Here is a 14822-nt window from a genome sequence, read left to right on the forward strand (position 1 = left end):
CTTCATAAACAAAGAAAAGTAGATCCGGCTACAATGTTCTTTATAAACACAGGGAAGTAGATCCGGCTACAATGTTCTTCATAAACACAGGGAAGTAGATCCGGCTACAATGTTCTTCATAAACACAGGGAAGTAGATCCGGCTACAATGTTCTTCATAAACACAGGGAAGTAGATCCAGTTACAATGTTCTTCATAAACACAGGGAAGTAGATTCCGGCTACAATGTTCTTCATAAACACAGAGAAGTAGATCCGGCTACAATGTTCTTCATAAACACAGAAAAGTAGATCCGGCTACAATGTTCTTCATAAACACAGGAAAGTAGATCCGGCTACAATGTTCTTCATAAACACAGGGAAGTAGATCCGGCTACAATGTTCTTCATAAACACAGAGAAGTAGATCCGGCTACAATGTTCTTCATAAACACAGGGAAGTAGATCCGGCTACAATGTTCTTCATAAACACAGGGAAGTAGATCCGGCTACAATGTTCTTCATAAACACAGAGAAGTAGATCCGGCTACAATGTTCTTCATAAACACAGGGAAGTAGATCCGGCTACAATGTTCTTCATAAACACAGAGAAGTAGATCCGGCTACAATGTTCTTCATAAACACAGGGAAGTAGATCCGGCTACAATGTTCTTCATAAACACAGGGAAGTAGATTCCGGCTACAATGTTCTTCATAAACACAGAGAAGTAGATCCGGCTACAATGTTCTTCATAAACACAGGGAAGTAGATCCGGCTACAATGTTCTTCATAAACACAGGGAAGTAGATCCGGCTACAATGTTCTTCATAAACACAGAGAAGTAGATCCGGCTACAATGTTCTTCATAAACACAGGGAAGTAGATCCAGCTACAATGTTCTTCATAAACACAGGGAAGTAGATCCGGCTACAATGTTCTTCATAAACATAGGGAAGTAGATCCGGCTACAATGTTCTTCATAAACACAGAGAAGTAGATCCGGCTACAATGTTCTTCATAAACACAGGGAAGTAGATCCGGCTACAATGTTCTTCATAAACACAGGGAAGTAGATCCAGCTACAATGTTCTTCATAAACACAGAAAAGTAGATCCGGCTACAATGTTCTTCATAAACACAGAGAAGTAGATCCGGCTACAATGTTCTTCCGCAAGACGCATGCAGTTACAAAAGTTGCTCTAGTGTTGTGCCAAAAGTTACAGACTGCAGACTGTTACTCCCCCCTCTGTGGAAAAAAATCTGTGGTAAAAAAGACTTCAGTGGACAGTCCCTGTAGTGCTTCATTTGATGTGTATTATCCAGTAACCCTGAAAGGCATTGCAGATATTGGCACAGATTGCATGTAGGGACTGCTGTGGTCTGACAGCGTGTGTTTTTGTCCTGTCAACGTTGAGCTGAAGATGTTTTGGATCTCCATTTGAAGCTAATTGATCCCATCTCATCTTCCGTGCATTCGGAAAGCTTGACTTTAGCTGACTGTTTTCAGGCGTCATGTAAAGCTTTTGTTTGTTTCAGCAATGTTCCATGCAGAGATATTTTTTCTTTCAAACGCTCTCCTGACTTTCATTATCATTTCGGATGAAAAGCAGTTTTCGGTTGGTGTAGTGAAGCTGAAAAGTGTGTGTGTGTGTGTGTGTGTCCGTGTGAAGCAAAGGAAAGCTGTTTCCTGTCTGAAAGCACCAAACAAGTTAATTTACGCAGCGGAGTGGAGACGGGATAATTGGTCCCTTGATCAAAGCGGGATGTTCGAGTGGGACAGCAGCTAGCGGTCTTGGCGCTTTAGCATGCAGCGCTACATTGTGTAATTGGACTGTGTTTTCTGCTGTGAAAATGCACCTAATCACCTGCGCTTGTCTGTTCTGCTTTCACCCTCAAATCCACAAACCAGAAGAGACCGCGCAAGCTCTGTGATGTTTGAAAGCTGCACACTGATTACACCAAACACAACCTGTTTTTTTCCTCTTTGTGTTTTGAGTTGCATGGCCGGGACATCCAGAGAGAAGAGTAAATCTTTGTTTTAGACTGATTTTCAGTGAGCCTTCTCATTAATGTCACGTTGTTGTTGTTGTTTACAAGCTTTTTTCACTCTAACTGCTCTGAGAGGATTGGTGTAACCAGATAATCTGCCATTGCTGATTTGCTTCAGCATTGTGGGGTAATTAAACCCAGTCAAATCCGCTGAGGTTAATCACATATAAACACGCTGGGTTTTCATGCTCTTTTTATCGGTGATCTCGTTGGCTAATGAGATATAATTGTCTAAATCGTGTAACCTTTTATTTGCCTACTGAGCATTACATAAAACCATTTTATGAGTCCCTTAAAAATGAGCAAGTGTGATTCCAAACCTCAGAACATTAAAACGCTCAGTAATTTTGAATATTATTTGATTTACCTGCTGTGGTAATAATAAGTATGTCAATTGAGCCTTCGCAAAACACAAAGAGCAAAGGGGACACTGACAACACGCCAACAGACAAGACAGAGCAGGTTACTTTTGGTATATTACAAAGTCTCAGCCATCAAATGTTGTCATTATTTACGAAATGAAGCAATACATACCGTTTGTGTCTCTTTAATGTTCAGATTATGTTCAGCACTTGAACCGATATCTCTTCCTCTTTACTACTAGCTATAGCACAAAATAAACATGAATGAACATCAGAAGGTATGTTGTTTCGACCGCAGAAAGACGTCAATACACATTACACACCATTTTTCAAGTTCAAGTCCTCTGACGTTAATCTACTAACTCTCCTGTCTGGTTTGTCTGTCGGACAAAATGGCGGATTCAGCGTTATGATTGGTCAGATCACCTGTCAATCAAACTCCTGGCAAAAGGTCAATTGCTTTCGCTCAAAGTATTGACATTTGTAACTCTTCCTGCATCACATGCACTATACCGGTGAAAAGTTTGTAATTGTTTCCACAAACATATGTAGCAGCACAACTGTTTTCAACATTGATAATCATCATAAAAGTTTCTTGAGCATAAAATCATCATATTAGAATGATTTCTAAAGGATCATGTGACAATGAAGACTGGAGTAACGATGCTGAAAATCCAGCTTTGATCACATGAATAATTGACATTTTAACATATATTACAATAAAAAGCTGTTACTTTTCTGAATTTTATTGTTTTTACTGTATTTTTTATCAAATAAATGCAGCCTTGGTGAGCAGAAGAAACTTTGTTCAAAAACATTAATGTATTTTTTAAATATTCCAACCATTTATGTGGTAAACATCACTCACTTCTTCAGAAAATGTAGAAATCTGGTTGTTTTCATGCAGTCCTTTCATCAACCCCGTATCCCTGAGATCATTTAGTTTAATTTTAGTTTCAAGAGTAAATGCTGACGTCTAGCAGAAATGGAGCAAAATTGGTTTTTATTATTTTGTGTTTATTTAAAGCTTAAAAGCTGCAGTTCTTACAGTTTAGTTTTCGATTTCATCCTGTTTTCCCCTCTAAAACTTTTCTATACGTGTTCTTGATAAGTCTTGAGGGATTTCTGCTCTTCTTCTGAGTGCAGTACAGATGTTTTCGGCTGTAAACAAAGACATATTGTCTTCCAGAAGCATCTGCCGACTGGATAAAGTGTCAGGAATGCTGTGTTTTCCGTGTAGAAATGGCACCGGCTCCGTCACGCAGATTAATTAATATGGAATACATTAAACCACACCAGTTTTTCCCTCGTTTTCTTTTGACAGATAACCATCCACACGACTACACCAGCCATCTGGATCTCACTGGGTCACACACACCTAAAATCGGTGAGTCGTTTAACACCTTTGCTTGCAGGTAACTCATTCATTCATTCCGTCCGGAGTTATGAAACGACGCTCCGAGTTTAATTGATTTATGACGACACCAGTGTCTTCCACATCCAGATGGTTTGAAGTGTGAAAAACAGGGTGGATAATATCAGTGCGGTGTAGATTTGGGAAATTAATGGAGCTAGATTTTATCTCCAGAAAAGATTTTCATAATTAGCCTCATCAAATGAGCACTGATAATCTCCATTACTCAAGATGCTTAACTCCCCGGCAGTCCTCAAGATCAGAGACGGCTTTCACCAGAAAAATTGATTGGGGAAAAAAGCATGGCTTTGACTAAAAAAAAAAAAAAAAAAAAAAAAGGTCTCTTGACAGGAAATTAAAAGCTTAGCCTGTAAATGGCCCCGCGAGCAGGGAGGTTTCTGTAACAAAACAGTATGCTAATCGGATCTGCACAGTTTGCCGACGTTATTGAAAAGCCACAATTGTAATTATTCTGACTATGTCTTGCATTCCCAAATTTGATTTTGTGTGAAAAAGCTTTTCAGACTGCAAAGCACACATCTCTCGTTTTGGAGCGGCGATACCATTAGCTTTTGTACTCAATTAAATTAACTTTGTTTGCTAAAGCTGTCATTGAAAATGAACTGGTCTGGAGGAAGTTAATATCAGCTCACTCCAATAATAATGAAGGCTCATTCTGTGTCGAATCAACCTGAGGTCCACAGCTCAAAATTTTGATTTTAATCCCTCTCTTTTTTTCTGGTGAAAGAAGTCCATAAATGGAGAAGAAAGCCAGAATATTGAATGTCAAGGCTGAAAATTTAGCAAGTAATCCACCGTTCTGTTGAGGGTGTCAAAATGACCATTTTCACCTGTGATTTGGAGCCAGATTACAGGGGGGTAAAAATGATTAGAAAGTATTTTTGGTAATACTAGAAAAGAGATTGGTAGGTCTGGTGACTTTTGCAATATTTGTCTCATTATATGCCAACGGTGACAGTTTAAAAAAATGGGGAGAAGATCTTTTCATGTTTTTCCCCCAAATTTTGCATGTCTGTAACTCAAGAAATATTAATGATATCTTAATATCCTTTTAGATTTTTGTTTTTCACAAACTTTTCTTTTGGTGTCTTCATTTGTAAGGCCCTATATTGTTCAATTTTAGACATACAAGGATTTCAGTGTCACTCCATGAATAAATTGTACACATTTTCAGTGGTCAAAAACCAAATGTGGGTCACTTTGCGAACAGCTGATACTTTTTCATTTAAAGAGGAATGTCTGAAGAACAAATAGTGTTGAAACTAGAAATCGATCTTGTTTTCCTCTATCAAAACAATTGAATAGAACATTCCTGCCAAAAATATTCTTTTTCCAAAGTTTGCACATGCACCTGTAACTCTAGACATTAAATATATCACAATATCCTTTAAGATTTTGGTTCTTAACCAGCTTTTGTTTTGTAATCTTCATTTTTAAGGCCCTCGATGGTTCAGTCCCAGAGATATTGGGATCTTAATGCGGCTCAATGTTAAAATTGTTGAATTTTATCCATTTTCAGTGGTCCAAATCCAAATGTCAGGCGCTTTTGCACACAGCTGATGCTTTTCCTTTTAAAGAGGAATGTCTGAAGAACAAATAATGTTGAAATTAGAAATGTATCTTGTTTCCCTCTATCAAAACAATTGCATACAACATACCAAAGTTAGCAAGCCTGTAACTCAAGAAATATCAAAGATATCTTTTAAACATGTCCTCTTAGATTTTCCCTCTCAACTAACTTTTCTTTTGGACGCTTCATTTTTAATACACTAAAAATGCAGGGTTGTTTAACCCAAATTTGGGTCAAATATGGACAAACCCAACCGTTGGGTTAAAAATGTAATTAAAAAATGTAACCCAACAGCTGGGTTTGTACATATTTTACCCGGATTTTTTTGCTGGGTTTGTCCATTTGGGTTGACACAATAACCCAGCATTTTTTAGAGTGGAGGTCCAATATGGTTCATTCCCAGAGATATTGGGATCTCAATGCGGCTCCATGTTCAATTTTTTCAATGGTTGAAAACCAAATGTAACCGCATACAATTGGAAAAAAAATCATTTTGAAATGATAAAAGTGCCATTTTTTACTGCCCTCTCCAAAATAGTGGATCAGTCAGGAAATATAAATATGACATTTAATATGTTGGCTTTCATCTCTATTTATGTTGGTCTTTCTTCAGAAAATAATATTAACAAAATCAAAAATTGTATCCAGTCAAGTTTCTGAAATGTGGTTGATCTGACACAGAATGGCACCATTCTCATGTGACACCGTGAATTAAAATTCTGCAGAAAAAAGTTACTGATTTTGTTTTTCTCACTTGGGTTTGTTAGGACACAGAATAGAGCACTATGGTAAGTAGTACACATGTTTCACATGTGTATAATTTCTCATTTCTCATGTATAATCTCCCAGTGTTGGTGTTCAATCGTTCTGTGTTTGTCACTGTACAATGTCTATGTTGGTATATACACTGCAAAAAAATATATATATTTTCTAAGTATTTTTGACTTATTTTTCTTAAAGGGGTCATCGGATGCCCATTTTCCACAAGTTGGTGTGATTCTTTAGGGTGTTCATGTAAATTTTGTAACATACTTTGGTTAAAATTCCTCAATGGTTGTGTAAAACAACACCCTTTTTACCTCCTCAAGAACAGCTTTGTTCACATTTGTTTCGGTGCATGTCTCTTTAAATGATGATGAGCAACTGCTCACCCCACCCCTCTCTTCCATGGGACGTGTCGAATGGCTGAGGGCAGAAATATGCTAATACGGGACAGTCCGTCAGCGGTCGTGGGCGGAGCATGAGCATTATGACATCTCATAGTGCTCGGCCTGATTGACTTTTTGAGGATTAAAAAAAAAGTTTAATTTTTTTTCCATTGTATGGTGGTTGTGTCCACAAACTGCAAAGACACATTTATATGCAAACACCATATAAAAGTGAATTTTGCATCCGATGACCCCTTTAAATCAAGATGCATTTACGTGAGGCACACATTTACTTAAGGTATTAAGTCTTGTTTTCTGAATAAGCTATCAAAATTCAGTGGGTTTATACTTAAAACAAGAGGGGAAAAAATCTGCCAATGGGCTCAGAAAATTAAATTAATAAAAAAAGAGAAAACATTGGCAGATATTTGATTTTGTTTTAAGCATAAAGTCCCTTAATTTTGATATTTTTTCCAGAAAACAGACTTCTCAAGTCGATTGCTTTAAGAATGTTTAAATATTTGTCTAAAAACTGAGTAATACCAAATAAGAATCTCTTTTTTTTTTTTTGCGGTGTATAACTGGTCTGACATATGTGTGTCTATATGTCATGTATGCGAGTCTAGAAACACATGCCACTGAAAATAGTTTGGAGATCCCAGGCCTCAGTCCATAGTCTCATAAGCACACAATTAAAATGAGGGAACGACATTCCCAACAAGTTCTTCAAAAAAGATTACACACACACACACACTCAGACAGATGCCACGGTGGCCTGCACAAACACAGAGCTTGTATCGGATGCGTTTCATCTTTCTCTGCCTCTTTTTCTTTCCCACCCCGCAGAGAAGCCGAGAATGAACAACATCCTAACATCCCAGACAGAGCCGTACGAGCTGTCGTTCTCCCGCTCCTTCCAGAACCTCGCTCACCTCCCGCCGTCCTACGAGATGGCCCTGAAAGCAGACTTAGGTAACTACTCGTCCCTTCCTCACGGTACACAACACTTCCAGTGTGAGCGAGAGAGAGATTCATACTTTCATGAGCAGAATTCTCTTTAAAAATGAGACCAGAATCATATAAGATGGTGGATTTGTATATGATTTGCCATATATCTTACTGTAGGTTTCATACATGTCTACTCATCATTGAATCAATCACCCTAATATAAAAGTGTACTGTAAAGGAAAATTATGCTTTCCTTTTATGGTTATGAGGAAGTATAGATATATAGAGCAAGAGAGATACTTCAAATAACTAACACAATTTCTGATCGCACACTTGTTTAAAGTATGATCATTTATTAGTGCTTATATTTTCAGGTAGAAATATTTTTCCATATTGGCTGCAATCTGCAATATTTTGTTCCTCAGTAATTGTTGTTCTGGTAAAGGGTTTATAAAGGTGTTCATTAATTACTTATGACTCGTTTACAAATGCATTATGAATCATTGATACGCAGTTAAAACTGCGTGAATAAAAAAAGGTGACTTTAGCGCGATGCCTGACAAATAGTGAAGCGTTTTTAATTGGCATGTTATAAATGCATAATAAATATATTTATTCACATTTAGTCAGAGAGATAAAAACAGACACAATGTTTTGTCATACAGTAAGCATATAGAGTTATAAAAAAATGATGTGCATAGCAGCTCAAGATTATCTGATTTTGGAGACATGTTTGAAATCATATGGAGATATACTAATTATATTTAGGAGAAGCAGTCAAGCTCTTAAGGAGATCTTATGAATTATTCTGGGTTATGCCACTAATGTAAATTCACATTCACATTAGCAACCCAGTTTGATGTGTAATATATATAATACAGTTAAAAAGTTTGGGGTAAGAAAGACATTTTTAAAGGAAGAAATTTTAATTCAGCAAGAATGGATTCAATTGACAAAAAAGTGACGGTAAAGACATTTATAATGTTGGAAAATTGTATATTTAATCATCAAAGCATTTTATATATCATGTATCATATCAGAATGATTTCTGAGTAAATGAGTAAGTTTTCCTGTCACTCCAGTGACCTTGTGCGGGACGCTCGGCTCCACAGGGACTGCGCTTTTAATAAACGCACTGCGGATCTCTCCGGATAAAAGCACCTGCTAAATGACAAATAACCGGACGGCTTTCATTAAATATAAAGGGCAGGATAAATGAAACATTAAAGTATTGACATGCTGCGTTAACATAGTCCAAAACCATTATGATCAGATGGATGCCACTGTACGGCTCCTAAATGAATGACATTCAAAATCGAAAACCAAGAAGAATTAATAATGAAGCTTCTTTCTGAAGTGCAAACGGACACTGATCGCAAAAGCAAACTTGCCATGACAGAGAAGAAAAATCAAGTCACCTTTATTGCTATTTATTTCACTATTGTTTCAAAGCAGCTTCGCAGTGATAAACCGGAAAATAGCAGAATCAATTATGCAAACTTCATTATATGAGAAAAAAATCCATATTCGGCTGTAAAGCAGCTCTAAAAAGACAATAGTGTTGTTATTCAGCTCAAGACGGTTCAGTGTTGATTCAGTTCGGATCAATAACCGAGTCACTGTTACAAAATCAGTCTATTCTGGAGCAAATAAACAGAAGACGATAGTGTCATTATTCAGCTCGAGTCAGTTGAAGTTTTGTTCTCATCTGATGGTGTCAGAGCAGTCGAATCAATGATATTACTGAATACTAAGCGAGCCAAACCCAGTTTTAGTGCTTCAGACGTGGTTTTGTTCCCAGTGGGGAGTGAATAATGGTGCTTCGGGTGTCTTAAATCACAAGCCCTGTTTGCAGTGTGGTTTGAGTCATTTCGGACTTCACCTGCTGTGAGGCGGACCTGAGAGTAATGAGCAGTAATGAAGAACAATTAGTCTCGTTTTTAATAGGGGGGCGCTTCGTATGGCAGAGAGAGAGAGAGAGAGAGAGCTGGCATGACTTCAATTTAAAGATGGCATGCAATTTTTTGGGATCTTTGTCGTAAGTTTAATCCAATAAATCCCACTATATCGTATTTTGATACAGAAATTTATAAGGCCTCTAAATGATCAAAACATAATCTACTTTTTTCATCTGATTGATAGTTTTTTAGCAAGAAAAGAACTTTTTAGTGTAATTGTAAAAACCTTCAGCTCGTGGTTCATGTGTCTTTTGCTGTGAAATCTTTACTGATTTGTATAAAGTAAACGTATAGAATAACTGTTCTATTTGTTAATAATGTTTCAAGATGAACACTTACTAGACTGAAGCAACTTCGGTTACTTCATTATCCATCATTTGTGTAGAAAAATCTATGAGTTTCACACATGATCATCTTGATTTTGAGGAAGGTTTATTCGTTCATCTCTCAATCATCATTGTATTGCATTATATGTTTTAAAACTACGGAGCTTTGATCATAAAACTAAACATTCAAGTATTATCTTACTAAGACATTATTGCTATATATAGTGACGACTGATGTTTATATGCATTTCTATGTAAGTATCTAGACTATGTAAATCACTAGACTGCTATAAAGATCTCAGTGATTTACATTGCAGAATTTCATCTATCTTTTTGGCCATATAAATATCAGCAGTTGCAACAAATTGCATATTTTTCGCTCAGTTTGGGCCTCTGATTAAAATTGAGGCGTTTTTCATACTAGAGTGAGAGCTTCATATTCTCAATATATTATCTCTAACTATATGAGCCATAAAATATCAAATGTGATACTTAACAGAAAAACACATATGCAACTTTTTGGGGGGCATTTTTATAAAATATTTTGTCTAAAGGTTCCATATATATATATATATATTAGTGCTGTCAAACGATTAAAATATTGAATCGCGATTAATCGCAATTAATTGCACATTTTTATCTATTCTAAATGTCTCTTGATTTCTTTTTGTCCCATTATTTTTTCTCATTTTAATGCTCTTATCAACATGGAAAAGTGGATCGGCTTGCTTTGTGCAAATGTTTTTTTATTGAAAACAACATTGGTATATACAGTGTTCAATTTTACACTAACATTCTCACTTGGAGCAAATAATCTCTCACACACTGTAACACTGTCCATCAATAAAAGGGTGAAAGAAATACTGACGAGGTCCTGATATTGACGAGGGGGCGGAGAATTCGCATCAGCTGTGTGTGTGTGTGTGCTTGGCCATCGTCAAGTGGTATTCAGACTGGACGTGCTGCGATGATGATAGCTCAGTTCACAACGACAAAACACACATTTCACTTTGGTCTTGTCAATGGAACCATTTGGCAACTTTTTAAAAGTAAACTTTCCATTCAGAATCTTATTGGCATCCATTTCGGCGTCTCGCGCCTCGTCATCCACTCAAAACATCGGCTCGCAAGCCCAAACAAGTGTGTGTGGCATCGTGCCTGTTGTTTTGTTTCCGGTCTAGCTAGATCCGCTTGCGCTTTGGTCAACGAAGCAACAAAACATCCTTGCGCGGCGCAAGCCAAAATGAATGGGTTTCATAGCGCCGCGCATGCCGCGTCCTGTTGCAAAAGCATGTTAAAAAAACTACAAAGTTTGCTAGGCCAAAAAGACCGTTAATCGTGCGATAAAACGATTAACGCCGTTAAAATGGGTTTGCGTTAACGCCGTTAATAACGCGTTTAACTGACAGCCCTAATATATATATATATATATAAAATATATAAATGCAAAGATATTTGGCATGATAAAAAAATAGAAAGACAAAAAGAGGCTCATAATGGAATTTTGTGGAATGGAAAGATTCCATGGATGTTAAAGGTTCTTCATGGAACCATCGATTCCGATAAATAACTTGTATTTTGAAGAGTGCGGGATGGCCCGTAGCTCATATTCCTCGGCTGAAGCCCGTGGCATTCGATTCGCTCTTATGTGAGTGTGTAATTGAGCTCTGGGGTCCTGGAGTGACCGTTAGCCAGCGCGAGGCCTTAGGCCCATTCACCTGACCTTTTCTCTCTAATGTCACGCCCTCGCATCGGCACATTCGGCCTTTGGAATCAGTTTGTCTGCCAAAACCCTGCCGTGTCAGTGATGGTAATTCTGAACTACACAAGCCTGTCTTCATTAGCTCAAAGATAAACAGTTCAGTGCTGAATCGATATCTAGGCTTGTACTGAAACACATTCATGTATCTCGTAACTTTGCTCTATGTCCGAGGCTGTTCAGAAAGGAAACGGGCGAGGGATTGTGGGGAATCTACTAGAACACTGCAGCTTGTCATCGTTTTAATTTGTTAAAGCTACCCTTTTAGAAAAGTTTCGGTACAACAGGAAAAAGCAACAAAATCCCCAATGCTATGTTTCTTTTCATTTATTTTGAACAGACAGTGGTACAACTCCTGGGCTGAATTCGAAATAGCCCCCTAAACCCTCATTCACTATTCCCTACATTAGTCCACTACTACAGGTCACTTGAAGGACGATCCAAAACGAGTGAGGGAATTCGGACAGCTGTTGAGCATACATCAGTTGTACACTCGTTATTGCGGTGCAATGTGGGATTGAATGAGTGCACTTTATAACATCCATTATGATTTGGGACACCACTACAAATAGCTGTCCCCTCAATTTTTGGATTCAGCCATGTTTTGGGTTGGTGCGTAGATCGTCTCTTCTTCTTCTGCACTTTTTCCTGTTGTGGTGGTTAGCAAACAGTGTTGCATTACGGCCGCCCCCTTCTGGATTGGGGTGTGGATCGCCTGTGACTGACCGTATTCGTCGTCTGACTGTATAAACCAAACTGTAACGTCCGTGCCGTGATAGTTCAGGATTGAATACATTTACCGTTAGACCCCTAAAGGATACCATCCCAAACATCTGCCACAGACGCCTACTGCTTCATGAGGAACTAGAAAGAAGCTTTAACAAGACTAGAGCAGCATCTCAGGAGAAGTGCCCTATCCTTGAGTTCATCTGCTGCTCAACAAACACTACAAAATGGGCCACACACACACACACACACACACACTCACTCTCACACACGCACACACACACACACACACCCACACACATTTCCCTGTTCCACAGAGACTAATCATATAGTCTCAACGGTTTCATTCCAAACATTGTGTTTCCTGTGCCATTGTTGAGAAAAACAAAGAAAAGATTAACAGAGCAATACAAATAGAGAAAGCGAGGCAACAGAGACATAAAAACACAATTTAGAACCCCATTGCACATCAGCAGAATAGTCTCTGCAGGACCTGTAGCTTCGCCATCAGTTGCAGTTTTCAGGGGGTTTCATGTTTTTTCAAACCCACAACCCAATTTTATTATCAGTCCGATTTTGTTCCGTTTCATTTCTGCTGATGTTACTCTGATCCAGTACAGCATTGTAGTATGTATTTATATTTAAAATTTTGAGATTTTACTTTGAGAAAGGTCAGTTTTAGTCATTTTGTTGTGTTTTTGTTGTTTTTATAAAAAAAATTGTTTCATTTAGTTTTTAGTTTTTTCATCTAAGGCTATGGCTTAAGTAAGTTTTAGCTCTTATGTTTTTCTTTTTTTTTCTGTTCGTGTTGTTTCTCTTTCCTTCCGTGATTCTGCTTGTTGACAGCAGGTGTTCATCACTAATACTCAATCATCACTTAATTAATCACTTAATTATCTCATTAACTTTAACTCTGATTCAGAATTACTTTAACACTCTTTAAAGTGGGACCATATGTACTCTGAGCAGAGTAGTTAATTTAACTCTGGGGATTTACCTGTGTAAGCAACTAGTTAACAATGAGAATTGAACCCTAAACTAGTGTTAGTTTTATTTTCAAGGTATAACAGAACCGTTTTGATATCTCGTTCTCAGGTGACAAGGACGACGAGTATTACATACGGAAGCACCATTTGTCCGACCTGACGCCTCGCGGGGGAAACCTGCAGACGCACATGATAAAGCTGAACGTGGATCCGCCCGCGCAGCGCCAGAAGCCCAAGCGCGTCCAGCGAGCCATGTCTCAAGATCACGTGCTCTCGCCCAAACGCGTCCAGCGCGCCATGTCCCAGGACCACGTGCTCTCGCCCGCCCGCTCCAAGCCGCACCGGGACTACGGCCTGTCCTCGTACACGGGGGGCGCCGGCGGTCTGTCTCCGTACCACGGCCGAATCCTCTCCGAGGAGCAGCTGCTGTCGGCCGACCGACTGCTCTCCCAGGATCCGCTGCTCTCCCCTGATAAGATGCTCTCCTTGCGGCGCTCCAACTTCCGGGAGAAGGCCATGTCGCGGGCGCTTTCCCAGACGGACATGTTCATCCCGACAACGCCGGTCATGGACCGGCACTACAAAATGATGAAGATGCATTCGCACCCCAGCAGCGGCAACAGCGAGTCCTACAACACACTGACTGTTAACAGCGCGCAGGTGGGAAACAAACGGCAGGCGTTCGCCAACCGACGGATGCACACAGTCGACCACCTGCAGTATATACCTGGACACCACCATCATCAGTACAGAACCGCGAGTAAGACCGAAGTAACTGTCTGAGAGAGACGGGAGAAGACGGGAGAGTCAACGAATGATGTCAACAAACAATCCGGCTCGGGAAATGTGTGGCGTCCCACGTGGACAGGTTTCTTTTTTTTAAGCATCCAACCTTGACCTGTTCCCGCTTCCAGCGCAAGCTTTACACTCCATCGGTTCTGGGTCAGCTGGGATAGGATCCACACTTTCCGGAGCGACCCGGATCTCCTCGCACGTAGAGCAAACGCAAGGGCTTCGCGCGCGGACGCCGGACTAGAAACAGAGGCCTGAAACTATTTTTTTTTCAGAATCAGTACTGAACTGTTGCGAACCTGCACTGACTTTATATACATTCATTATCAAAAAACCTACACTGCCGCTCAAACGCTTGAAATAATTATGATTTTTTTTATGGTTTTGAAAAGAGTCTCTTCTGCACACCGAGGCTCACCAAATCATCATATTAGAATGATTTTTGAAGGATCATGTGACACTGAAGACTGGAGTAATGATGCTGAAAATTCAGCTTTGATCACAGGAATAAATTACATTTTAACATATATTCACAAAGATAACTCTGGAAGCTTGTTTCTGCCACTGAATAAAAAAATTTAAAAGGTAATTGCGACTTTTTATCTCGCAATTCTGACTTTATTTCTTGCAGTTGCAAGTTTATATCTCGCAATTCTGATTTTATTTCTCACAATTGCAAGTTTATATCTCGCAATTCTGATTTTATTTCTCACAATTGCAAGTTTATATCTCGCAATTCTGACTGTATTTTTCACAGTTGCAAATTTATATCTCGCAAATCTGACT

At 38.9% G+C, this 14822-nt stretch overlaps 1 protein-coding gene across 2 annotated transcripts in view; it reads left to right on the plus strand.

Moving 5' to 3' along the window:
• LOC130069640 (protein shisa-6-like) overlaps nt 1-14556 on the plus strand; it is a 101128-nt gene extending 86572 nt beyond the window's left edge. Inside the window, exons 6-9 of one of the 2 annotated variants that reach the window (XM_056233641.1) lie at nt 3713-3775; nt 6161-6181; nt 7388-7513; nt 13354-14556. In XM_056233641.1, coding sequence (XP_056089616.1) covers nt 3713-3775; nt 6161-6181; nt 7388-7513; nt 13354-14027 — 884 coding nt within the window. In that variant the 3' untranslated portion in view covers nt 14028-14556. The remainder of the gene's footprint in view (nt 1-3712; nt 3776-6160; nt 6182-7387; nt 7514-13353) is intronic. The other variant, XM_056233642.1, reaches the window with a different exon arrangement.
• The last annotated feature ends 266 nt before the right edge of the window (nt 14557-14822 follow it).

This window comes from Rhinichthys klamathensis, unplaced genomic scaffold, assembly GCF_029890125.1.
Source record: "Rhinichthys klamathensis goyatoka isolate OS25496 unplaced genomic scaffold, OSU_Roscu_1.1 h1tg000373l_1, whole genome shotgun sequence".
Taxonomy (NCBI): Eukaryota; Metazoa; Chordata; class Actinopteri; order Cypriniformes; family Leuciscidae; genus Rhinichthys; species Rhinichthys klamathensis.